Genomic DNA, 25,652 nt, shown 5'->3' with positions numbered 1-25,652 from the left:
ATCCGAGTACATAACTAATCCATTTTCAATCCAGGAATTGAATAATGCAATACATCATATTAGGTCCAAAACAAGCAGCAGCTATGACAATATACACCCCACATGGATAAAGAATCTCACACCTTCATACAAACAAGAACTGCTAAATTGTTATAATCACGCTTGGGCATCCTCTAGGTTCCCCAATATATGGAAATGTTCGTCCCTCCTACCAATCCTAAAGAAAAATAAACCAAAAGATAACCCTGAGTCTTATAGGCCCATAATGATTACACCTGTGATGGGGAAAATAATGGAGAAAATGATTTATCACAGACTCCTCTGGTTTGTTGAGAAAAATAACATGATCCCACACACTCAAACTGGATTCAGGAAATACCACTCCTCAACAGATGCTTTCATTTTGCTAACAAATGCAATAAATGAATCTTTCTCAAAAAATAATATCCTAGTGGCAGCTTTCCTTGATTTTGAAGGAGCATATTACAATGTGAACCACCAAATCCTTTTAAATAAACTTGCAAACCTTGGAGTACCTCCCAAGCTAGTATCCTTTATTAAATCCTTCATAGAAGTGCGAAGTTTCATTGTTTGTGTTGGTTCAGCCTCTTCACCCCAAAAGACAATATCCAAAGGCCTACCTCAGGGAGCAGTCCTCAGTTGCCTCCATTTGCCCTATATCTCTGGGACATGAACCTACCCCACACGAATCTACAATATGCTGATGATCTGGTGCTATGGTCATCTGGCAACACCTTTCAGATAGCACAGTCAAATCTGCAAAAGTCACTTTTCCAGTTTGAAAAATTCTCTCAACATTCAGATTTACCCATTGCACCCACCAAGTCAAAAATAATCCAATTTCACAGGAAGCGAAACCATGTTAATGCAAAACTAACTCTAAATAAAACAACCATTCCAGATGATAATAATATTAATTACCTAGGTCTCATGCTTGACCAAAAACTTAATTTCCACCTCCACATTTCAAACACAATAAAAAAATGTTATAGAAAAGCAAATATACTAAAAAGACTTCTTTCCACACCCTGGGGTTGTAAGGAGAAAACCTTACTCCAGTTTTATAAATCACATATAAGACCCCATATTGACAATGGGCTCATTGTCTATGGTGCATGTGCAAAGACCCAGATGCAAAAAATTGAAACAACACAAAATGATATAATACGTCTCATATTTGGTCTTAGGAAACCCACAAGCACCAAGTTTCTGCTTATGGAGAGTGGATTAACAACAATAAGGGAGAGACGTAGCTTACTCTTGATAAAACATCTTACAAAAATTGAATCAAATAGCTCACACACATTACATAATTGGTTAAGAAATCCAGCCATGTATAGAGGTATTGCAGATGAGTATGCCAATATTCAAAAGAAGTTCCCTGTACCAGCAAAGTCTATTGCACCTACTTTCCCCCAATCCCCTCCATGGACTTGGTCATTTCCCATAATAAATACTGAATTTTCAAAATGGAATAAAGATTTAACCCCCATTGCTTTTGTTCAGAAAAAATTTGCAGAACTTAATACAATTACCTATAAAAATCACTTCCAAATATTTGTTGATGGGTCAAAAATGAATGAGAAGGTTGCAAGTGGTGTTTTCCTTCCTCACCTGAAAATTGCAATGGGCGAGAGATTATTTAATTATTTATCTATAATGTCTGCTGAGTTAAATGCCATAATCATGGCATTAGAACACTTTAAGCAAAACCAATCTTTGATTGACAATTCGAATAATATTATCATCTATTCCGACTCTTTATCAAGCCTTGAGTTGCTGGCCTCAGCTCCTCAATATAAGTTGGACATTGACACTTATCATTGTCTCAGTATTATTGATAATATTGCTTCAAGTGGCATAAAAACTTACTTTCAGTACATTCCTAGCCACTCTGGCATAAGTGGTAATCATCAGGTTGATGAAATAGCAAAAAATGCTATAAATATTGACCAGCCAAGTGGGAGACCAATCCCAATTAGAGATATTTACCAATGGAGGCTATCAGATATTAATTTTAATAAGATTAATCCTATTCTTTCACCCTTTCCCAATAATTATATTTATAAAATTTATCATATAATTAGTTCTGTAACAAATGGACCAAAATTAATTGCATGCTCATATAAGCTTTATAATTAAAGTGGTTCAATTCACCTGTCCCCTCTTTGCAGGCATTGTAATATGAATAATGAAACAATTGACCATTGCCTATTTGAATGTAATATGCTGACGTCTGCACAACATACCTTGCTTTCTAAACTGTTAAAATACTTCAAACACCACAAAATCCCACTATCAGCCAAGAGCCTAGCCAACTATACTTGCACACAGAGTATAGAAATCGACATCTATCATCTTATATTTGAACTCCTAGAGTCGAAAGATCTGCTGAAAGATATCTGAATATATCTAATAAATATGAGGCAATCAAGCCAGTAACTCTGTAGCCCACAGAGTGAAGCAAAAGGAAAAGGGCTAAATAGTGTTACTGAAAAGCCTGCCTGCTGTTAAATAGAAGAAGAAGGTTCAATTGTATAATCATTTTTTTTTTTTTTTTTAAATAGAGTTGATTAAACAAAAATTACATCCAAATATAATAGATTTTAGCCAGCAACCCCAATTCCAGTAAACAACTACTTAAATTGAAATTGATTAGCAGAAGCTAAAAGCAGGAGGGGAGACAAAAACATTACGCTACCACTACTACAACTGACAGCTCACTACAGCACCTAGTTACCTAGAGCCAACACAGCTGAACAAATCACTTTCCCAGCAAAATCAATTCAAAATTTACTCTTTACCCCCTCCCCAGAAGTTCTAATTTGTTTTAAATAGTTTTTGTATGACCTCTTACCATCCACTCTGGGGGTGACTTGTTTTTCATTTGGTCCCAAAAATCCCAAACAGGCTGCCAAATCCGTTGGCTACCTGCCATTCTTAATCTGTAAAACGTCTTAACCTTTCTTTCATTTTAACCCTAGAAAGTGGGATCAAGCCAGATTTTGGTAGGGATTATTGTTTCATATACAGTCAAATGAGTACCTAAAACAATCCTTAGGTAAATCTCTTTAGAAAACATTTAAGAAACCTTCCCCAGCCTGTTGAAGCACCCATGCTTTGATTTGTTATTACATCAACCCTCTTTTGTCTATATGTCAGGGCGGGCAACTTCAAAGTCTATAGGCATTGTTCACGCAGAGTATTATGCAGGATGGGGACAAGTTTTGTTGCCATTTTCTATGGCTTTAAAATCCATTTTGTATTGTGGGGGTGCTAGTACCATTTCAAATTCAAGGTGAGAGCAGACAAAGGCTATATTCTATTCTTTATAAACAAATTCAGCCATAGAAAGGAAGACAAACAGTCTATGCCTTGGCTATTCTACTTTTTATGTCTTCATAGCACTCACCATCTTTGATAATAATACTACTAAGGCAAGCAAACAATTGATCAATTTTCTTGTTCATTATCTAACGTCTTTGCAATCATTTATTCATAGTCTAAGAAACTTAGTCTTCATAACTTTAAAACCTATCCAAACCTATTTTTTGCACCATGAACTCCCAAATCCTCCAAAGATTTTGTTAGTATTTTTATTTAGACACTCAACTCATCTACATAATTCAGGCCTAGGAGAGTTGTTGAACTAGTAAAAAAAAATATTTTCTAATTACTTAATTTTTTGCTTTATTCATATTCTATGTATTGGTGTTTCATTTCTAGCATTAGGCCTGTTTTTTCACTCATCAATGTGCTAAGATCTTACATCTTTTGTCAGAAAACACTTAAAAGTGAAATCTTTGAACAAAGATCTTACATCTTTGGCCATTTTTGTGCAAACGTCTTTCATCATTCTGCTCTGATCAGCAGTCTGAGAACACTGATGAATAGATCATCAAAGTTCTCTCATCATTGTTCTATATGGCAAAACAGTGGCGGTCTTCACACTTTTTGCTAACATCAGCGAGCTGTAAGATCTTAGAACAAAGATGAGATAAAAAACTATAATCTTTGCAGAAAGATGTAAGATCTTAGATGTAAGATCTTAGTGCTAAAAAATGGGCCTATTATATACCTTACCTTAAATTGCAGCTAGGAGCAATCTAAGGAATTCTCCTTGTAGAGTTACAGAATGATGACTTGAAATATGTTTCTTTATAATGTGCATTTAAGACAATTGGCATTTTATTGTATTTATTATAATGTCTTAGTTAAAAGATGAAGCTTCAAGTACACAAGGAATAAGTTGTGCTGGATTTGGGACAAAACACTGTCTGGCTTATTTTTGGCTTAGGTATTAGTCCACAGTTAAAGCCTACTCAAAAAGAAACACTATAAAATTCTTGAAAAAAACTTTTAAAAAGACCTAAAATACTTGTTTATATCATTCCTAAGCACTTCACTTTACTCCCCCTACCCTATTTTGCAAAATTTTTGCCCAAATTATATATTTTGTATGCATTTTTCCATTTCTTGATTTTGTTGATGTTGCTTCTCTGCCATTAAACTCTCTACTTTAGTTTAGACTACTGTAGGAATAGAGGACATGTAACACAACTGTGAGGTCTTCTCCATGTCCATCTCAAATGCCATTAGAGGACAAACCAGGGATCTGCAGTTTCCCTGTTGCATCAGACAAGAGCACCACCACTTCTTTTCAGTCCATTCCACCCTACTCTGGAATAGTCTGTCCAAAGCCACAATCCTGTCTCAAACCTTAGAAACACAGCCATTCAAGGGGGCAACCAGGGCAGCTGTGGCTGGGGGAGGGGCATATGTGGCAGGGTACCCCTGCCCACTTTGATTCTGCTTTTTTGCTAAAATTTGAGATGAGAGGGAGTGGGGAGGGTATTGTGATTGTTTCCTTGGAACCACCAACCCTTGAAACAGCTCTGCTTAGAAACCTTCAAGAAAGGAGTTGATCAAGACTGGGTCAATACTGAATGGAAGCTAAACTGGGATGTCAGATTATAATCTTTAAATAATGCCAGCATCATTTTCTACAGGAGGTTCAACACCGCCTTATCTTGCTTGGTATGCCTATGTAATTTAAGGTAATTAAATTTATTGGAACAAAAGAGTAACAAAATCCAATTGAGCCAGTAAACAGAACAAGGCAACCTATTATCCATATTCATGTCAAATGTGACATGGGTTTATTAGTTGACTAAGAGCTAAAGTTTAATTTACATACCCAGATTGTTGCTGCAAATTCTAGTCAGACTATTGGTATATTTAAGAGAACTTTCAGCAGTTGTTCCCTTCAGTTGCTTCAAAGCCTTTTAAATGTTTACTTTGGTCTAAGCTATAGTTTGGTAAGTGCATTGCCAACCCAATAAATAAAGCAGACCAAAAAACTCAAGAATCAGTTCAGGGGCATACAACTAAATGCATCAGAGGTTTCTATGACATTCCCCTCTCAGCTTGAAAAATTGATTTTACCCACACTGACTTACTGCCAAAAGAGAGGGATATGAATATTACATTCAAGCTGCTCAACCATAAAAAACTTATCCCAAATATCTTTCAACCAGATATCTCTTCAAGAAAAAGAGGACATGATCAAAAACTTTTCAAGAAGCATGCCAACTCAAGGTTGCGTAGCAAATTCTTTTTCTGATTGGGTGGTGAGTCTATAAAAGTTGTTAGACCAGGATGCAGTCTCTTCTGCCAGTATTGAGTTATTCAAATCATCAGTTGACAAGGAATGGTGGAACCAAGCCCTGGTAATTAGTTTAGGACTGACCAAATCAGTCAGCACACTATCTTCACTGACCAGCAACACAGGATCATTGTATTGCTGGCAAATGTTATTTAAGGTAATATAAGCAGGATAAGATACCAAGTAGTTGGATAACTCATATGTTTTTTTAACAGCTAAATCATTGCAAAATATCTACCATACCACCTAGGAAGTGAATTGTTTCACCATTGTATGTGTCAAAATCTTCTCAAGAAGTTCGTGATTAGCTTGAATATTTTAACCATATACAACACCCATAATCTCAAACATAGCCTACTGATAACCAGCTGTGGAGCTTAATCTTGGCCAGGCATTCAAAGCTTGAGCCCAATCTTGAAAAATGCGGTTTTAATCTTTGCCTTAAAGATTACCTTAAATTGCACATGAAGGATCTCCATGGCCTTTGTCCATGAGGCAGACCACACAAACAATAGATGGAGAACTTACACTTTGACAATGTCAAAATAGCAATGTCATACACTTTGACAATGTCATACGTATATATATATATATATATATATATATATATATATATATATATATATATATATATATATATATATATATATATATATATATTACATGAAAAAAAACAAGTCTTTCAACTAAATCTTTTAGCATGCCCATAAACTTGCAAAGGCAAGTTGTCTTAGGGGAGTGCCAGGAATAGAAAAAAAGAGAAAATTTTAGTACTAAGAATTTGAAAAAAATATGTTCCTTAGTCTGGTATTTGTTCATTTCTGGAAAAGCTAATGAAGGTGACCACAAGTTTGCTATGAACTGTCTGGTTGGTTAAGGTCAGGAATGGTATCCTCAGCATTTAGAAGCTTGTATGCTGTTATCACACTGATTGTTTACATCTATACATGAGAGATGTTATTCTGAGCTTATGGAGACAGGATGGATAAGGGACATCACAGAGGTCTTTAATGCATTTATTGCCCTTCTCTGGACTGATTCCATTGCTGCTTGACTGGGCCTGCAGTACATATTTCAAACTCTAGTCTTGGTTGAACTAGACTCTAATATGGCTTAGTCATAATGGTTGGAGTTCAGCTAGTGAATGTTTTTTGATTAAGCCAAGTGTCTGACTAGTCTTTGGAATAGTTGCTTGCACAGGAATGTGGAAATCCAACTCATCATCTACAAGGACACCAGATCTCTCTCCACATGGCTGCTGGGAATAGCTTTGTGGTACCCATTACTACAACTTAAATAGTACTGAGTAGGCTACATTGAATTCAAGCTCCAAATATTAGTCCAGTGAGTAAATGCATCAAGGTCCAGAAGGGTTGGCTCCATATTTTCTGCTGTGTCTACACAAACTGTAAGTTTTGAGTCATCAGCATGGAGACTTACTTTGCTATTAAGGATTTTTGGTATATCATTTAAACATATACTGAACAGTCAGACCCAATGCTGTGCCACACAGGATCTCAAAGTTAGAACAACACATCCCAATCACAGACACAGTCAACCTTGGATAGATTTAATCTAAGACATGTGTTGTGAAACAGAACAACTGTATTTAAATGGCCTAGGGTATAGAGGTAGGGTAAAAGACCTCTTTTTGGGAAAGACCACTTTTCTTTGGTATTCTGGAAAAATAGAGATGGGTTTTTGGACCACCTCTATTTTACTACAGCATGATGAAATAAGAGGGTAGTAATGAGAGCCCTGCCTTCTTGGTGAAATTTTCACTAATAATTTGTCAACATAAAATAAAAATTATATTTAATGTTTGTGATTTATAGAATAAATACTAAGCAATAAAAGTTACATTTCTAGAATCAAAAGAAAATCCGCTTTCTGTTAATATGTGATTAAAACTGAAACACTGAAATTATATGTAGGCTATGCCAAATAGGATAATTGGTATTTTCAAAGAGGTCCTTGTAGGTAAGTTAATAAACTAATAATTTCAAGTAATTTATCTTAAATACTTTGATTAATAACCATATTGATACATAGCTTAGATTTTTAGCTATTCTTTGATACATACAATTCTTCTCAATTCCTTTTTGGTAACAAGGTGTGAGGGTTTTAGTTTTACATAATTTTGCTCAATTGGATACTGGTTTTTTACCCTATAGCAGGGATTGGCTGTAGTCACTTTAATCACTTTTTTGGGGACCTGTCACTATTTCTGTCATTTTGTCACTAAAGTCACTTTTTTTTACGTTTCAGACCTAATTTTTTTGGTGAAACAGTATGTTATAGTTGACTGTTGACTGTGGCATAATTCATAAAAAAAGGTAAGTTTTTTTTTGATAGTTTGGACTGTATTTCAAGATGCACAATAGCTGTGATAAACATGGTTTGTGTGTGTGTGTTAAAATTACAGGCTGTTGTAAATAAGATGATTGATTGAATTAGTTCTACTGTACTGTAACTGCCTATGGTTTTTTTTCAGGCCATTGGCTCACTTAGCATCCATTCTTGCCTGGTTGCTTAGCAAATGGAAAGTTAGGCTGAGATTCCTTCTGTATGTTTTCAGTGTCAGCCAGTTTCTTTGATTTTACACCATCTCCTGCAAAAGGCATGCATGCCCACAGGTCTGAGGACATCATTTGTGTTTTCATTGGTTTTGTCAGTTTGTATTTGCATTAGCTTTATGTGTTTTCAAATTCCATCCAAAAACCCATTCTTATTTCAGGTTGCTGTAAATAATGGGCAAGACAAAATTTTTGGAGAGCTGGCTTAGTAGGGAAGATGGTGCTAGGCACAAAGTGAAAGAGTGGTGCACAAAAGGGAGTGACAATGACAGCTCGTTTTATTGTAAAGTTTGTCAAAAGACACTTAGCTGCCAGAAAAGGTTCCAGGCCTTCTTCAACACACAGCCACACAAGATCACAAAAAGATTTTTTTTCTGTCATGTTAAACCAGCATCAGTTGAGACTTGCTCATCTTGCTGTATCAGTTCCAACTGGAAACCACCCAAACTCACAGAGTGGCAATAGCAAAAGAATCTGGAAATGCTCTTTGAGCAAGATGCAGCATCAAGGGCGGAGATGTTTGGGTTTTAAAGACTTTAAAGTTCTTTTACTGCAGCTTCATGTGATCATATTGCTGAGGTGTTCTGAACAATGTTTCCTGATGCTGTACCAGAAAGCTTCTTGTTAAATGCTAACAAAATGACATACTTGTTAGCAGAGGCTATTTATCTGTACTTTCAAGAAATTCTAGTCAAAGGCATCCAGAAATCTGACTTTGTGCTGAAATATGACAGAACAACAACCAATGGTGGGCTAAAAGAGCTCCAAATAAGAGTTTGATACTGGTAAAAAAAAGAGCAAAAACAAGTGGTTACTTGGCATCTTTGGACATATTATATGGGACATGCAACCAGTGAACATCTAAGTAAGAAAATCCTGCAGAGTATTGAAGATGAAGGAACTTCACTTCAGAAATTGCTGATGCTGGCAAGTGATGGCCCAGTTGTCATTAAGAAAGTGTGGTCAATTGTAGACTCAGAAAGAAGAAAAAGGTATACATAAGGCCTATTGAATATTGGAACCTGCAACATTCATGCAGTGCATAATGTATTCCTGAAAGGGCCACAAGAAATTGGGGAGGAGTGCTCTGATATGATCATTGCTGTTTACCACTTTTTCAGCAGATGGCCAGCTTATTCTGATGATTTCAGCCAGTGCCAACAGAAAGTTAAAGTTCCTCAGCATAAGTTTGTGAAGCCCATCCCCAAAAGATCGCTCACCATAGGGGAAGCAACAAGCTGCTTGATTGAACAGTGGCCTGCATTGATAGAATATTTCCTAGAATTTGTGCCAAAGAAAAATAGTCTGGAGTGCCTGATGCCAAATGCAAAATATTTGAAAATTGTAAGTTGGCTAAAAAAGCAAATAATGAAAGCCAAAATTGAGTTCATTGTAAGCTCTGAAGCAACTTTCGCCACTTTTACTGGTGTATTTCAATGACAGGAGTAATTAATTCATGTGGTACACTTTAAGCTGAGATGGTTATGCACAGTTCTTTTGGGGCAGATTGTGCTGGCTAATGATGTCAATCTCCAGATCCTTGGGGATTGTGAAGGCTTAGATAGTACTGCAGTTTACCAATAGCAACCCATGTGTAATGAAAGGGTCCTGGCTGCCCTGGATTCTTTGAAAGTTATTCTGAAAGACTGAAATTTTTTTCCTGAGAATCTGAGAATCAGGAAGCATATTAAAGCTGCTGTATAATACCTGCTGACAAAATACCATGTGAACAATAAGTTTTTTCAAAGCCTTGCCTGCCTAAGCCCTCCCAGTCCAGATTGCCAAAGAGCAAGTTGCAGTGATATCCTCCACATTGCAAGAGAACTTTCAATTGAGATGGACATCAAGCCAGTCCAGGGAGATTGGTTGCTATTGCAGTCAGATCCCATGCTGCCATCCATGGAGAGTACTTGAATCAACAGCTATTGGCAAAAGATCCTGGACCTGAAGACTGCAATTCTGGTGAAACCTAATATCAAGCCTTAGATTGGACTGTCCAGGCAGCTCTGTCATAGAAGTGCAGACATAGAGAGAGAATTTTCTTGGTCAGCTCTGCTGATGACTAGAACAGAAGAGCAGACACTGAGTGCTAAGGTTTTTGTTGTGGATTTGCTCCATGACTATGAGAACAGACAAGAGCATGTACTGATTATAAAGAAGCTACTTTGTCTGGCTAGATCAGCTAGAGCCAGGTATGAACTATACCTTATTGAACAAAGACAGGAAGAATCAGAGAGAGAAGCTTGAAGCTGAAAAGAATGCTGGACAAGAGATCCAGAAGACAATGTGGAAGAAGCAGAAAATAGCCGACCTAGAGTCAGACATTGTACAAAAAAAAAAGATGGTTAAGCAGAATAAGGAAATAGGCAACACCCTTCTGAGAGAGGCAGGGGAACAGTTGAAGAAAGCTGTGGAAGAGAAGGACTCCCTGAACATTGGTCTTGCTCAAAGTATGCTGGAAGCAGCATTAAAAGCTTGCTCCAAAGAAAGGGAAAGGGCAGATGATGCTGAATTGGTTGAAGTACTTATTATGAAGAGAAAATCTAAACTAATTGATTTCCTTTCAAAAATGTCAAAGAAGTGATGACATAATATCCAGTAAATACTTATATCCAGTCATGGCAGATGCTTGTTTTTCAATAACTGAAGTTTTTTCTTTACCAAATTTCAGTTTTTGTCCCTAGTACCATAATTGAAGTTGTAAGTTGTGGAAAGGCTATAAATCTTAAGCAGTAATGTCTTTTGTAGGCTATATCCTGTTTCTCCATTTTAGAATAGTAATTAATTATTGACGTAGCCTTTGTTGTATTTGGAAACATCAGCGTATTGGGAATCAAATGTTGTTTTTTTTTCTTGGCTGTTCTGGTCAATTTCTGTCCTAGCTAAGCAAAATTATCCAAATTCTGACTTACGAGAATGTACTATTTTTAGCCTAGAAACTAATGAAGAAGTCAACTTAATGTAAATCTTAAATTCTCACTTTTAGCAATGACGAGGCTTTAGCTGGGGACTGCATAACTTAAAAAAAAAATTATAAGTGCTAAAAATTCTGCCTTTCAGTGGCTGCTATTAGCAATAAGCTGAATCCTTAAAATGGAATATCTTTCTTCAAGGATTTCATTTTAAATTCGAGGTTTTCAGTGTTTAAAATATAAAAACGTGCACAGAATCCAGATTTAAAGGTGATAAGAAAAAGAAGAGTAGCCTATTTACAGAGGAATACAAATTATTAAAGAAGATACAAATCATTTAATAGTAAGGAAATTGTAAATGGTAGTCCTTCCAATATTAAGGATTATTCGTTAATTGTTAATCTGCTTAACAGTGTTAATGCAGTAGTTGCACTTCTGAGAAGGAGACACTACCCTATAAAATTACAAAAACAATATAATATTTTTTTAAAATGCTTACTTATATACATTCTAAAATAAATTCACTTTACCGTCAATATGTACCAAATCATATTATTGAGTTAGGACTAAAGTGAATACACCATTTGATGCCTTTTTTTATGCTGATTATGAATTTAATAAGCATTTCCATCAAAAATGAATTCCAGCCCCCCCCCTCCCCTATATAGGCTATACCGAAAGCTACCTACCCTAACTCTGACGTTGCCAATATAGGGGGGGGCTGAAGTTATTTTATGATAGAAATGATCATATTATTTATAGTCAGCATAAAAAAAGGCATCAAATGTTGGATTCACTTTTTTTCTAATTCAAAAATATGATTTGGTAGATATTGACCCACTTTACTTTATCTCCCAAATATATAACCTATGCCTTGGATCACACCTTGTAAAGTCTTTGGTAAATTTTTACCAAATCATATTATTGACTTACAAATAAAGTGAATATACCACTCAATGCCTTTTTATGTTCTTTCCAAATATAATAATTATTTTTGTCAGAAACAAATGTTACCCCTACCCGATAGGCCTACCAATTCAGGGTAGGCTATATATTTGCACATTAGGGGGTGGGGTGGGGGTAAAGTTTAAACTTATGTTCCATTTACATCAGAAATAAAATTTGTCCCCACCCCCCATAAGGATATCCACTCTTTGAATATTAGAAAAAAATAGTTTATAAGCTTATATAGAATGGTACTAGCCTATCCAATCTCCTTATAATTAAAAACATTTTAGTCATCTAGTTGGAAAATTTGGCCCATCTGTATAGGAAAAATCTAAATTTGCCAACTATTTGACAATAAATGTTGCCTCAGCAAAACTTTCATTTTCCAACTAGCCAAGGTGACTAGGCTAATAACTTCTCCCCAGCAAAACTTAATTTTGCCAACTAGCTGAAACAAACATTGCCCCAGAAAACAATTTATTTTCCAACTGATTGACTAATAATAGTTAGAATTTATTCTGAATAGCATAAAATATGTTAATAATATAGGTTTTTTTCAAATTTAATTATCACTATTGTTACTATTGTGTTACAACTTCCATCTCTCTCCCTGTCTACCTCTTAATGGGAGATATATTTTGAGTTATATATTGGGCTTTGAAGCCAGGGATTTTTTGTTTTAAATCCCAGGATAATTAGTCTTATACCTGGTCCTAAAAGTGATATTGAATTTGTCAAAGCTTGGAGGGTTATTTCTCCTGTCTATTTAAGGAAAACAGATGCATATTTGAAGTTTTGTTCATTTCTATCTTACATTTAATGGACATAAATTGTGCATGTTCCTTTATTTATCTGTCTTAGTTTCTTTTCTGGAGGAATATTTTTGTCTCATTTTTAGAATTTGTAATTAATTTTTCCAACTAGTTGACTAATAACTTCTCCCCAGCAAAACTTAATTTTTCCAACTAGTTGACTAATAACTTCTCTGTAGCAACACTTAAATTTGCCAACTAGTTGACAATAAATGTCGCCCCAGCAAAACTTTCCTTTTCCAACTAGCTGACTAATAACTACTCCCCAGCAAAACTTAATTTTTCCAACTAGTTGACTAATAACTTCTCCCCAGCAAAACTTAATTTTTCCAACTAGTTGACTAATAACTTCTCCCCAGCAAAACTTAATTTTCCCAACTAGCTAGAAAAAAACATTGCCCCAGAAAACAATTCATTTTCCAACTAGTTGACTAGAAGCTTCACCCCAGCAAAACTTTATTTTTCCAACTAGTTGACTAATAAATTCTCCCCAGCAGCACTTAATTTTGCCAACTAGCTGGAAACAAACATTGCCCCAGAAAACAATTTATTTTCCAACTAGTTGACTAGCAACTTTTCCCCAGCAATACTTTCTTTATCCAACTAGCTAGAAACAAACTTACCCTATAAACACTTTTGTTAGCCATCTATTTGGCTAGTAACTTTTCCTCAGAATAATTTCTTAGCTAACAATGTGACAAAGAGAAAACAAAAAACATACTATTCCCAGTCCAACAAAAATTGGCAGTATGAGCTTTTAACAAATGCACTTCAGCTAAGGTAAATCAAACAACCTGAATTCAGGAGTAAACGGTCTTGAAGCCACAGAACTATGTCTTCTCCTTCTATAAGTGAATATAGATATATATATATATATATATATATATATATATATATATATATATATATATATATATATATATATATATATATATATATATATATATATATATATATATATATATATATATATATATATATATATATATATATATATATATATATAGTATATATATATATATACTGTATATATAAATATATATTTATATATATCTATATTCACTTATAGAAGGAGAATACTTAGTTCTGTGGCTTCAAGACTATTTACTCCTGAATTCAGTTTGTTTGATTTACCTTAGCTGTAGCGCATTTGTTAAAAGCACATACTGCCAATTTTTGTTGGACTGGGAATAGTATGTTTTTTGTTTTCTCTTTATGTCACATTGTTAGCTAAGAAATTATTCTGAGGAAAAGTTACTTGCCAACTAGTTGGCTAACAAAAGTGTTTATAGGGTAAGTTTGTTTCTAGCTAGTTGGATAAAGAAAGTATTGTTGGGAAAAGTCGCTAGTCAACTAGTTGGAAAATAAATTGTTTTCTGGGGCAATGTTTGTTTCCAGCTAGTTGGCCAAATTAAGTGTTCCTGGGAAGAAGTTATTAGTCAACTAGTTGGAAAAATAAAGTTTTGCTGGGGAGAAATTACTAGTCAACTAGTTGGAAAATGAATTGTTTTCTGGGGCAATGTTTGTTTCCAGCTAGTTGGTAAAATTAAGTGTTGCTGGGGAGAAGTTGTTAGTCAACTAGTTGGAAAAGTAAAGTTTTACTGGGCAACATTTATTGTCAACTAGATGGCAAATTTAAGTGTTGCTGCAGAGAAGTTATTAGTCAACTAGTTGGAAAAATTATGTTTTGCTGGCAAGAAGTTATTAGTCAAATAGTTGGAAAAATGAATTAAAAATTCTAAAAATGAGACAAAAATAATCCTCCAGAAAAGAAACAGACAGATAAATGAAGGAACAGTCACAATTTATGTCCATTAAATGTAAGATGGAAATGAACAAAACTTTAAATATGCATTCGTTTTCTTTAAACAGACCTGAGAAATAATCCTACAAGCTATGACAAGTTCAATCTTCCTTTTAGGACCATGTATAATACCAATTATCCTGGGAATCAAAACAAAATCCCTGGCTTCAAGGCCCAATATATAACTCAAAATATATCTCCCATTAAGAGGGAGAGAGACAGAAGTTGTAAACAACAGTAACAATAGGGACATCCACCACATGGCTAATATGGGAGTAAATGTCATTTGTGATGCAAATGGATGCTGAATTTAGATTGAACATACAAGTTTACATATATATTTGCTTATTAGAGGGTTGGGGTATATATGTTGTGAATATATAGGTTCTAGAAAATCCATGAATTTCTTAGAAAAACTTGAAAAACAAGGAAAGAAGTGAAGCTAAAGGCTCTCCCCCTGCAAAATGTGTCAACTAGGATTATTCTTCACATTATTGAGTAGGAATTGTTTTCTTAATATGTCTCCCTATATCCAGCTAGTTGGAAACTCAACTAGTTGGAAAAATTAAGTTTTGCTGGGGAGAAGTGATTAGTCAACTAGTTGGAAAAGGAAAGTTTTGCTGGGGCAACATTTATTGTCAACTAGTTGGCAAATTTAAGTGTTGCTGGGGAGAAGTCATTAGTCAACTAGTTGGAAAAATTAGTTTTTGCTGGGGAGAAGTTATTAGTCAACTAGTTGGCAAATTTAGATTTTCCCTATACAGGATATGCCAAATTTTCCAACTAGACAACTAAAATGTTTTTTAATTATAAGGAGATTGGATAGTACCATTCTATATAAGCTTATAAACTATTTTTTTCCAATAGTCAAAGGGTGGAGTCCCCCCCCCCATAATGTGTAAATATATATACTGAATTGGTATATAGGCTATAGGGGTGGGGGTAAAATTTTGTTTCCAACAAAAATGATTATTATATTTGGAAAGAGCATAAAAAAGGCATCAAGTGGTATATTCACTTTATTTGCAAGTCAATAATATGATTTGGTAAACATTTACCAAGTCTTCATCTTGCATTACTTAAACAGAAGACTACAAAGAACATATTACCTTAAAAATACCTTAAATTGTGGCTTAGAGTGAATTCAAGTATTTTCCATCCTTGTAATGCTCTGTTATGACTTCTGTAGGTTGTTTGATGCAGTTGCTTGCTACATTTGGATTGAGGACTCAACAGCTTTCCAGTTATGCAGGAACTCTTAGTGTATACATTCTTTGGCAAAATTTTGCTTGAATGCACCCATTGAATAAGCAGCCACTGTGTCTTCAGACAAGATTCCACAAGTTATTAGGTTCCATAGGCTACTCACTGGCTGAATAAATAGCTTCTTTCTTGGACTGAGGAGAGTTTACTGAAGATTTTCTTGGAATAGGCAACCCTCTTGTCACAGAAGGTTTTGGTGGGGCAAGGAGATCAGGGAGAATATTTTTGGAAATAATTTTATGGGCCATAATTATTTTGCCATGTTTCCTCCAGTATGGGAGAGTAGGAAGCTTCAAGCAATGTAAACACTTTATATAGCATTTGTTTGAGGCCTTCAACCATTTTGGTTGCTTCTTGTACTCTTTCTAGTGTTTCCTTGTCCTTCTTGAAGTAGGGTGACACCAGGGACATTCCAACCTCTAGGTGCAGGCAAACTAGTGCCCTGTAGAGCTTCATAAACACACTTGGGCATTTGCTAGAGATAGTTCTTTTTGGTCATTCTGGGAGATTGGAGGGCAGATGACAATACAGATTTTGCATGGGTGCTGAACTTGAATTGACTATCAACAATGACTCCTAGATCTCTTTCTTCAGAGACTGCCCAAAGGAGGCTACCATGAAGATGGTACTGCTGATGTGTATTGTGCTTGTCAAAGTGGATTACGTAGCATTTATTGCTATTAAAAGAGAGGAGTCATGTATGAGCACTAGTCCCAAGAATGTCAAGTTCCTTTTGGATAGATTGCAGGTCAGAGGGTGTAGCTGCTTTGCCAACAAGTTTCAAATCATCAGCATAAAGAGTGAGGAAGAGAAGATTGGGTGCATCATTTATATAGAAGTTGAAAAGACTTGGCCCAAGAATGGTCCCCTGGGGAATGCTGCTTAAAACAGTTATAGAAGAGGGACTTCTTGTTTGGTTTATCTAGGTAAAAGCAGGCAGTAAAATTCTAGTTTAGCATATTCTTGCTATCTTAAAAGATAGTTGAGTTAGGCAGATAGCTAAAACTTTGATAAATATTGAGCAGTTCATATTTATGCTCTTTCTGAATATAATAGTTCATTCTCTTTCTGATAATATAGTTCATGCTCTTTCTGAATATAATAAATGCTTTTCTTTCTTGGACCCTGAAAATGATAATTTCTTTCTATATTTTTTGATACAAAAAGGGTTAAAAACATTGGTTTCAAACTTAGTATTTCATTATGAAATCCATTTTGTTAAAGTTATATACTCCACAAGCATTGATTTGTGACAATTAAGATGGATAAAAAATTGAAAACAATTTCTTAATTTTTCTATCTGCCATGCTTCTTCTGTCAGCTGGGATATTTTTTGACATAAAGGTTACATGACAGTTTTTAAGCAGCCTAACAGAATAAGAGGAAAACATGGCAGATTTGTTATGAATTTTTTTACTCAACTACATCTTGTCAATTCAATCTTTGTGAATGATACAGTTCTTACAAAATGGATTTATAGTGGAATAGTAAGTTTAAAACAAATGTTATAACCCATTATTATAACCAAAAAATATAGAATGAAATTATTATTTTCAAGGTTCCTATACAGGCCTAAAATTGAATTTTTGAGAAAAGAAATTACTATATTCAGAAAGAGCATAAAAAATGGCATCTAACAGTATACTCACTTTTTTTTTGTAGGTCAATAATGTGAACTGTCCAATATTTACTGTAACTTTTAGCAGGCTAATGAATCCCAGGCCAAAAACATACTCTGGGAAGATATTACCAAGTTACTATGTTAACACTCTCCCTGTCATTTTTATTCATGTTTTGAACTTACTGAAAGTAAGGTTTTTTATCCAGTGCTCAGTATGCAATCAATCACACTAAACTAGATATTTTTGAGTCTACATAGCATAACTGGTTTACAATGGAACAAAGAATGAAAATAGCAAAAAAAAAATATTATTATTGCTACATATTGGTCAATCAGGGGGGAGGGGGTGTTGTGCATGTTGTCAGGATAATGACAAACATGCTGAAAATGGGATAAATTTACGAATCTCATTTTATATTATTTTTGTGTATAGCCTAGGGCTGTGTAGGAGACCATTTAGAGGGGAGGGGGTTAAATTCTTGCAAACAACTTGAATCATAAAAAAGAGCATAAAATTAGCAATGTAAAAATGTCTCTCTTTTTGTTTTAGCAAGTTTCCTTCAAGAGAATTGCTTCTCTGTATATTTGATAACCATTAGGGGGGGGGGGGAGAAGAGTTAAAGTAAACTGAAACGCTTTTAGGAATGATATAACTAAGTTGTGTAAATTAGTTTGTGCCATTTCTTTTGAAAATTAAAACTTTATGGTGGAAAATTGGTTATGAGTTCAAGGTTCAAAGAATTCTCTGTTACTAGCCACAGTGTTTCCCCATCTTATTGGTAATTTATGGATACCATCTCTGAAAAAATTGACACCAGTTTTACCACTATTTACAAATTCATCCATTATAAAAAAAAAACTTGAGGCTAACAAAGCTGCTGGACCCGATAACCTACGCCCAAGACTGTTAAAAGAAAATACTCAATACTTTGCCAAACCAATTGCTATGATGTTTGAGATGTCCCTCACTTCCAAAATACTTCCAAATGATTGAAAGCAAGCCAATATCAAGCCAATACACAAGCAAGGGAGAAGGGATCTTGCTAGTAACTATCAGCCTATAAGTCTCAGATCAGTTGTATGTAAAGTACTTGAGGGCATCATAAACAATGCACTGGTCTCCCACCTCAAGAATAACCAATTGCTTAGAAAAAGCCAACATGGTCTTCGAAAAGGCCACTCAATTGATACTTATCTAATTAAGTCATATGATTTTGTGACTAGACTCTTGGATACTCGTCAGCCGGTGAATGTCATATTGCTCGACCAAGCCAAAGCATTTGACAAAGTTAAACACCAACTACTAATTTTGAAACTAAAGGCTTATGGAGTGCATGAAGATATAGTAGCTTGGATAGAAGTCTTTCTAACTGGCTGGACTCAGAGGGTGTTGGTGTATAACTGCAATGGCAATGCCGTCTATTCTGAACAGCTACCAGTCACATGTGGAGTGCCACAGGGCACCATCTTGGGGCCCACATTATTCAGCATGTACATCAATGACTGTACAACAAACCTGAAGAATCCTGTGATTTAAGGTCCTTTGACGCTATATGTTGATGACTGCAAGCTCCAAGGACTGGCCCAGAATGACCTAAATCTGTCAACTAAGCAAGAAGATCTGGACAGACTATCTAGATGGTCATTGGATCGGTGTCTACAGTTCAATGCCTTAAAATGTAAAGTTCTACATCTTGGACGCAATAATCCAAAACTTGGATATCACATAAGAGACGCCCATCTTGAGGCAGTCAGTGAGGAGAAGGACATGGGGGTTATTGTTGACAGTGAGCTGAAGTTTCACTGCCACACATGAGCTCAAGTTGCAAAAGCAAACCAAGCCCTTAGCCTCATAAAGTGAACATGTACCACCAGGAAGTTGGGAGTGATTACAAAACTGTACAAAGCCATGGTCCATCCTCACCTGGAATTTGGCATGACCTTAGCCTCTCCATACTATAAGATGGATGTGAAAGTACTTGAAAGTGTCCAAAGAAGAGCAACTAAGCTTATCTCTGCATTCCAAGACAAATCTTATGACCACCTTACTCAAACTCCCTACCTTAGTATACTGTAGGAAAAGAGGAGACGTAATAGCAACTTGTAAGTTGCTAGAAAATGACCTATTAAGTCATGTCTTTTCCCTGTCCTTCTCAACTACCTCAAGAGGACACACCAAGAAGCTGCAGGCCCCCCGTTTCATCAAGCAAGAGCGCCAACAGTTCTTCTCAGTCCATTCTGTCCCACTCTGGAACAGCCTATCCAAAGCCACCGTCCAATCTAAAACTCTAGATGCCTTCAAGAAAAGAGTTGATCTAGACTGGGCCAACACTGAATGGAGGCTGAACTGGAATGTCAAATCCTAACCTTGAAACACCAACAGCAAGATTTCTACAGGAGGCTCAACACCACCTTATCTTGCTGGTCATATGATTTAAGGTAATAACTTGTTTGACTTCATTATAATTAGTGAAGTTCTTGTCACCAAGGCCTTGCTGCATTGACCAGAAGAGACAGTAATCAGAAGGAACACTGTATGGGCTATACAGCAGATAGGGCAGGACTTCCCATTTGAGCATTTCTAAGTATGTTTTTTATGGCTGCTGTGCCATGTGGCCAAGCATTGTCATGTTATAAAATAACTTGTTCATTTCTATTGGTGTATTGGGGGTGTTTTCCTTGCAATGCTTGGCTCAAATCATCAATTATAGTTGGTAGACTTCTCAATACACTACACCAAGCCATTGCTGATGTGACTTATATCTTTGAGGATGAGGCATGGCTAGGGTATCTATGCATTGCTTGGTATCTTGGATTATTGTAATAGGCCAACTTTTTGTTGCCTGTCAGAATTTGATGCCAAAAAAACCTTTCTTTTTTGCAATTTGAGCAGACATTTGTATGTAAAAAATTGTGTTTGATGTCTTCTGGCTTCAGTTTAAATGACTACCAATTTCTTACCTCTCTGGTCATTTCCATTGCTTTTAAACAACAGGAAATTGCTTGATGAGTGACAAAGTGTTTTTGCAAATTCTTCTTTTGTTTGTGATATGTCTTGATCAAGCCTCAACATCAATTCTTCATCTTCAAACTTTTTTGATGATTCAGCATGTTCCTTATCTTCCAGGTCAAAGTTGACTCTTTTGAACCATACTAACCACTTCTGACACATATGTTCAGCTAAGCATGGTCACCATATGTTTTCACTGAAGTACAAGTATATTTCTTCATGCTGAAGTAATGAAGTAAAATTTCTCCCAAAAGGCTTTTGAAGTAAAACTTGCCATGCTCTTATTAGCAAAACTCCTGCATTACCTTAACTTGCACTTTGGAGCAAATTAATATATATCTTGATTTGTGAATTATGCCATACTTGATGATGCAAATAATCAAACATCAAATGCATCCCACTGGCAAGGCCATACCCAGGATTTTTTTGGAGGGGGCTTTACTCAAAGATTTTTCTTTTTTTTTGGGGGGGGGGGTACACAAAAAAAACCCTCAAAAAACGCACAAAATTTGTTTATATCGATTTTTGTTAAGCTTTTACAAGTCAAATAAACATTTTTTTTTTTTTGGGGGGGGGGGGTTCAAACCTCCCTACCCCCCCCCCCCCCTCTGGGTACAGCCTTACCCACTGGTACAACCAAGAAACACCATTCCATTCAACATCTTGTGAATTCTTGAAAGCTTCATCATTGGTGCTGAGACTGTTGTATCTGAGAGACTATTCTAGTGGTTTACTACACAGCAGTTGAAAAACAGTTGTCAGTGTTGGGTTTTGACAGATGGCTTGAATGGCTTCTTTGAGCACTTGATAATATAAACTATGACAAATTGACATATGCTAAATATTTAAACAATCTGTTGATAATTTCCTACAGAAATTTTTTGTATTTGTTAGAGTAAAAGGTGCAATCAAATCAATCAAAATGAAAATCTCCTTTATTTCAAAACGCTTACCCAGTTAGGCTGATGCCTGATGAAAGCCTGATTGGTGAGCAAAGTTTACTAATTTTCTCTTGCTTCTTAATTCTGAATAAGTGAGACGCCTCTAATTTCTTAGGATCCCTGTGTTTGGTTGATTTCACTAGGGATGGGGAAAGAGTAAGACTTAAAATTTCTTGAGTTAAGTCTGGTGTTAAGGGCTTGCTGGGACTTGTCTCAACTGAGATAACTAGTGATGGAGCTTGAGGAGAGATGGGGTAATAGGTGCAACAGTTCAAACAACGCCAAGTAGCGTTTTCTAACCTATGTTGCAGTGTAATATCAGCACATTTGGAGTGCAGCCACTGATTGTATTTGCTACATTGAACTGTACCTCTACTGGCTTTTTCTTTGCATTCAGGGCAGAAGAACTTCATATTCAGATTGGTATTCAAAGTTTTTCAAGATGTTCAATGTTTATTCATAGATGCTAACGGGACCCAGATTTCTTGACCCATCAAAAGTGTTGTCCTAGCCTGTCTGAATATAAGAGAATTTAAGATCTGTTGAGTATTAAATATTATTCAAAAAATAATTTTTAAATATGGATAATAATGAAAGGAAACTTGATAATCTGATTGTTCAAACATGCTGCATAGCCTACTGTAAAGTTAGAATTTTAATCTTTTGTAAATATCCTAGGATTATGTGTTAGGCCATCAAGTTGGTGGGGTGCATTGTCAGGAAAGCTACCATGATATTTTGAAATAGCATAAAATGAGGAATCTTAGTTCTACATTTTATTTTACTAGCATGCTCCTTTTAGAAGACTAGAATAGAATATGATTTATTGGCTAAAATAGCACAAACACTAGCATAATCACGTCAGAATTACAATAACAAAACAGATGTTAGGGGATAAACATAAAACAAAAGTTATATCAATTAATACAGAAAAAACAGGAAATCGAGGAAAAACCTGATGAATCCCCGTTAGGGAGGACTACACATTGCTCATGGCCAGACAAAAAAAACTAGCTAACATATGTAAAACAAAATCTCTTGCACCTAAAGCCCTTGCACTATCTATAACTGTCTGATGATCCAAATTGTCAAAGGCTTTGCTAATATCAGCAAAAACAGCCTCAACATAAGAACTATACAACTCAAGATGTTTGAAAATAGTGTCAAGTATATAAATTAAGAAATGCGTGGTGCTCTGATTGGTCTAAAGCCAAACTGATTTGGGTTGATTTTATCATGAATATCGTCCAAAAGGAAATGGTAAATAAAACTTTCAAATATTTTAGAGAAAATGGACGTTTTTGATATTGATCTTAAGTCAGAGGGAACTTTTGGGGTCTTAGTTTTCGTTACAGGAGATATAATAGCTCGTTTAAAACACACTGGAAAAATACCATCTATAAAACATTGGTTAAAAACAGCAGTTAGAGGTACACTTAAATACTGGACACATTCCACAATCAATTTGGTAGGGATATCACCTGGGTATACTGACTTATTTGTGTCAGGAGTTTCGAGTTTACGTTGAGTCTGATGTATTTCAATCACAGGAATGTCACTCACTGCACTGTTGGCTGTCATATGTTGGAGTGGCGGGTGAATTTTACAAATTGAAGCCAAATGACCATTTATGACATTTGCACCCACTGGGCCACCATTACTGTCCAGTAAGAAAAACTTTGAAGAGACCTTTCCCATGAGATCTTGGACACTTTTGTGGAATCTATTAGGGTCCAAACACTATAAATTATTTAGCACGTGCGCACCATGCTCCTTTCTTGCTTTACGGATTTCGCTAACAACAATGTTCCTAAGTTTTCGTGATTCTTGGAAAAATCCTTCCTTAAAGAGTTTATCATGTTCATTTATTAGGCACAAATTTTTTTTATTTATCCACAGTTTGCATTTAGATTTGCAAGTAACATTTTACATTGGAAAGGTGTCACAATATAACTGGAAAAGTTCTGCTTGAAACTTAGAAGCCATTCCATTACCATTGGTAAGACATAGGATATTGGCCCAAGGTTTTAATTTGAAATGCGCAACCTTCTCGTCAGTAATGGGTCTGTAAGAATAACTGATCAATTGTTTTGGGGGCAAGGAAGATAAAGGGTTCCAAAAGATACATAGATGGTCACTTGACCCTAATGGAGGGGCTATTTTGGGGACACAGTAGTAATCTCCAATGCTGGTAAAAATTAAGTCTAGGGTTTTATCACCGCGCGTAGGCGACTTGACCACTTGATCAAGGCTAGGAGCAGAGCTAAGCCACTCTTGGTCTAGATCATTAAAATCACATATAATGTAATTGCAGCATAAGGATACTTGCAGCAAATTCTGTCAGTATAAAGTTGCAGATATGCCGTCAGCTCCTTCTTAAATCCACTATGAGGAGGGTAATAAATAATACAAAAAATCATGCAAGATGCTTCTTTTGGGAGGTTTTTGGGTCTGGTCCAGAGCCATAGAACTTCAGTTTTGGAGTTGTTCCCTATTTCAGAAAATGAAAGAATCCAATTAGGAAGGATAGACCAACAAAAAAAGCCACTCTTCCACCATGAGATAGAGGGATACCATATTTGTTGATCCTGGGCTTAAAATTGGAGTCATAATTTGGAATGGAGCAAAAGTCTTCAGTTGCAGACCATGTTTCGGTAAGGCAAGCAATATCAATCTGGTTTTGGTCAAGACTAATTTGAAGTTCATCCATTTTATTTACCAGTGACCTTGCGTTCGCTAGAAGGATTCTGAGAAATGTGTAGGAGGAGTAGCAATATATCATACCAGGGTTTCTTGATTTGCTATTGGACACTTGTTGTAAGTTTTTTGGTTCATTTGATGCAAATAATGGGACTGAGGAGATGGACTGATTTGGCAATTGAAATGAGAGGGAGCTGGAATGTAACATGGAGGTCTTCTGAATGGGTTTGTTCGGTGCCGTTGATAACTTGGATTCATGTCGCTTTTGAGGGCGGGTGGGAACAGTCGGCTGGTGTGGCAAGCTTCGTTTTTTGGCTGATCAATATTCATAGTGATAATACATGGGAGAGAGTTTGACAGTTGATGATAACTCTATCTGGTAATATTAAAAAGTTTTTTGAATGTGTCATAGCCATGATTCAAATGAATCCAGTCACAACCAAAACAACAACCACTTCCAAACTTAGAACAAACTTTCTGGTGTAATAGTTGGCAGTCAGAGACCTTACACTCATCCCCAACATTAAAACTCTTGCAAACATGTATATATTTACATTTTTTGCCTTTTTTGCAAATATCATTCCAGGCAAATTTGCATACACCCTTATGTGTAGTCACTACATGACTGCTTATCTTAATTGACTTGACCTTTAGTTCGCATTCATTAGTATTCAACTTCATGTTCTCCAGGTCAGAAGAACTCTTAATTATGTTATCCCCAAGGTAACTGAACTTTTGAAAAATACAAGCTTGTTTCATCACCTCTTTGCTACAGGAAACAATTGAATATTTATCCGGGTGGGATTTATTAATGATAATTTCTGATTTTGATCCTCATTAACATCAGAAGACTTTGGAGGGATTTCATTTAGATGTGACCTAAGGTCTATTATTGCAGATATTTCCTTGCTTATTAATTCTAATTTATCTCTATAAAAGAAAGGAGTGATAAGTCCGGTAGGGGATTAGAACAACAAGTGCCACAAGTAGTAGTTTCAGTCTGGCAGGGGGCATTAGATTTGTTGACTTCGAGATGGTCATTATTACTTGGAAGGTTTGGAGCTAGAGGGGATGATTGAATTTGCATCACAGTTCGCCAGGTCATTGCCCTGTAGACGACGAGGGGGAGTAATTTGGAGAGGCTGGGGTTGACTGGAACAAGTATCAGCAAAAGTAATTACCTTTTTTGGACTATCCTTGTTTAAACTATCCTTTTTCGCAGAACAATCTAGGCATAGCCAACTTTTAGTCTATTGGAAACGTTCAATTCTAGCACATTGTTCGTGGAAATAGGATCCACAGTCATTGCATATCAAACAGTTTAAAGTTGCCCTGCAACGACATTTGGGACGCTCTCTCCTAGTCATTCTTGGGGTTTA

General features: G+C 35.8%; 2 protein-coding genes across 4 annotated transcripts in view; one reads left to right on the top strand and one right to left on the bottom strand.

Moving 5' to 3' along the window:
- Positions 1-11,322, bottom strand: part of LOC148944184 (dihydrolipoyl dehydrogenase, mitochondrial) — a 58,391-nt gene extending 47,069 nt beyond the window's left edge. For both annotated transcript variants that reach the window (XM_089100460.1, XM_089100459.1), the window contains exon 1: positions 11,243-11,322. In XM_089100460.1, the coding sequence (XP_088956586.1) occupies positions 11,243-11,278 (36 nt within the window). In that variant the 5' untranslated portion in view covers positions 11,279-11,322. The remainder of the gene's footprint in view (positions 1-11,242) is intronic.
- Positions 11,323-11,414: 92 nt separating this feature from the next.
- The window catches only part of LOC148944183 (transcription initiation protein SPT3 homolog), a 56,556-nt gene continuing 42,318 nt past the window's right edge, over positions 11,415-25,652 (top strand). Inside the window, exon 1 of one of the 2 annotated variants that reach the window (XM_089100179.1) lies at positions 11,415-11,517. The gene's annotated coding sequence lies outside the window, so the exon portion shown is untranslated. The remainder of the gene's footprint in view (positions 11,518-25,652) is intronic. The other variant, XM_089100180.1, reaches the window with a different exon arrangement.

The sequence above is a fragment of the Artemia sp. Qi Xiang Cuo genome, chromosome 14 (genome assembly GCF_049724085.1).
Source record: "Artemia sp. Qi Xiang Cuo chromosome 14, ASM4972408v1, whole genome shotgun sequence".
NCBI lineage: Eukaryota > Metazoa > Arthropoda > Branchiopoda > Anostraca > Artemiidae > Artemia > Artemia sp. Qi Xiang Cuo.
Note: the sequence above shows the minus strand (reverse complement) of the source record. Positions and strands in the feature narration are given on the sequence as shown.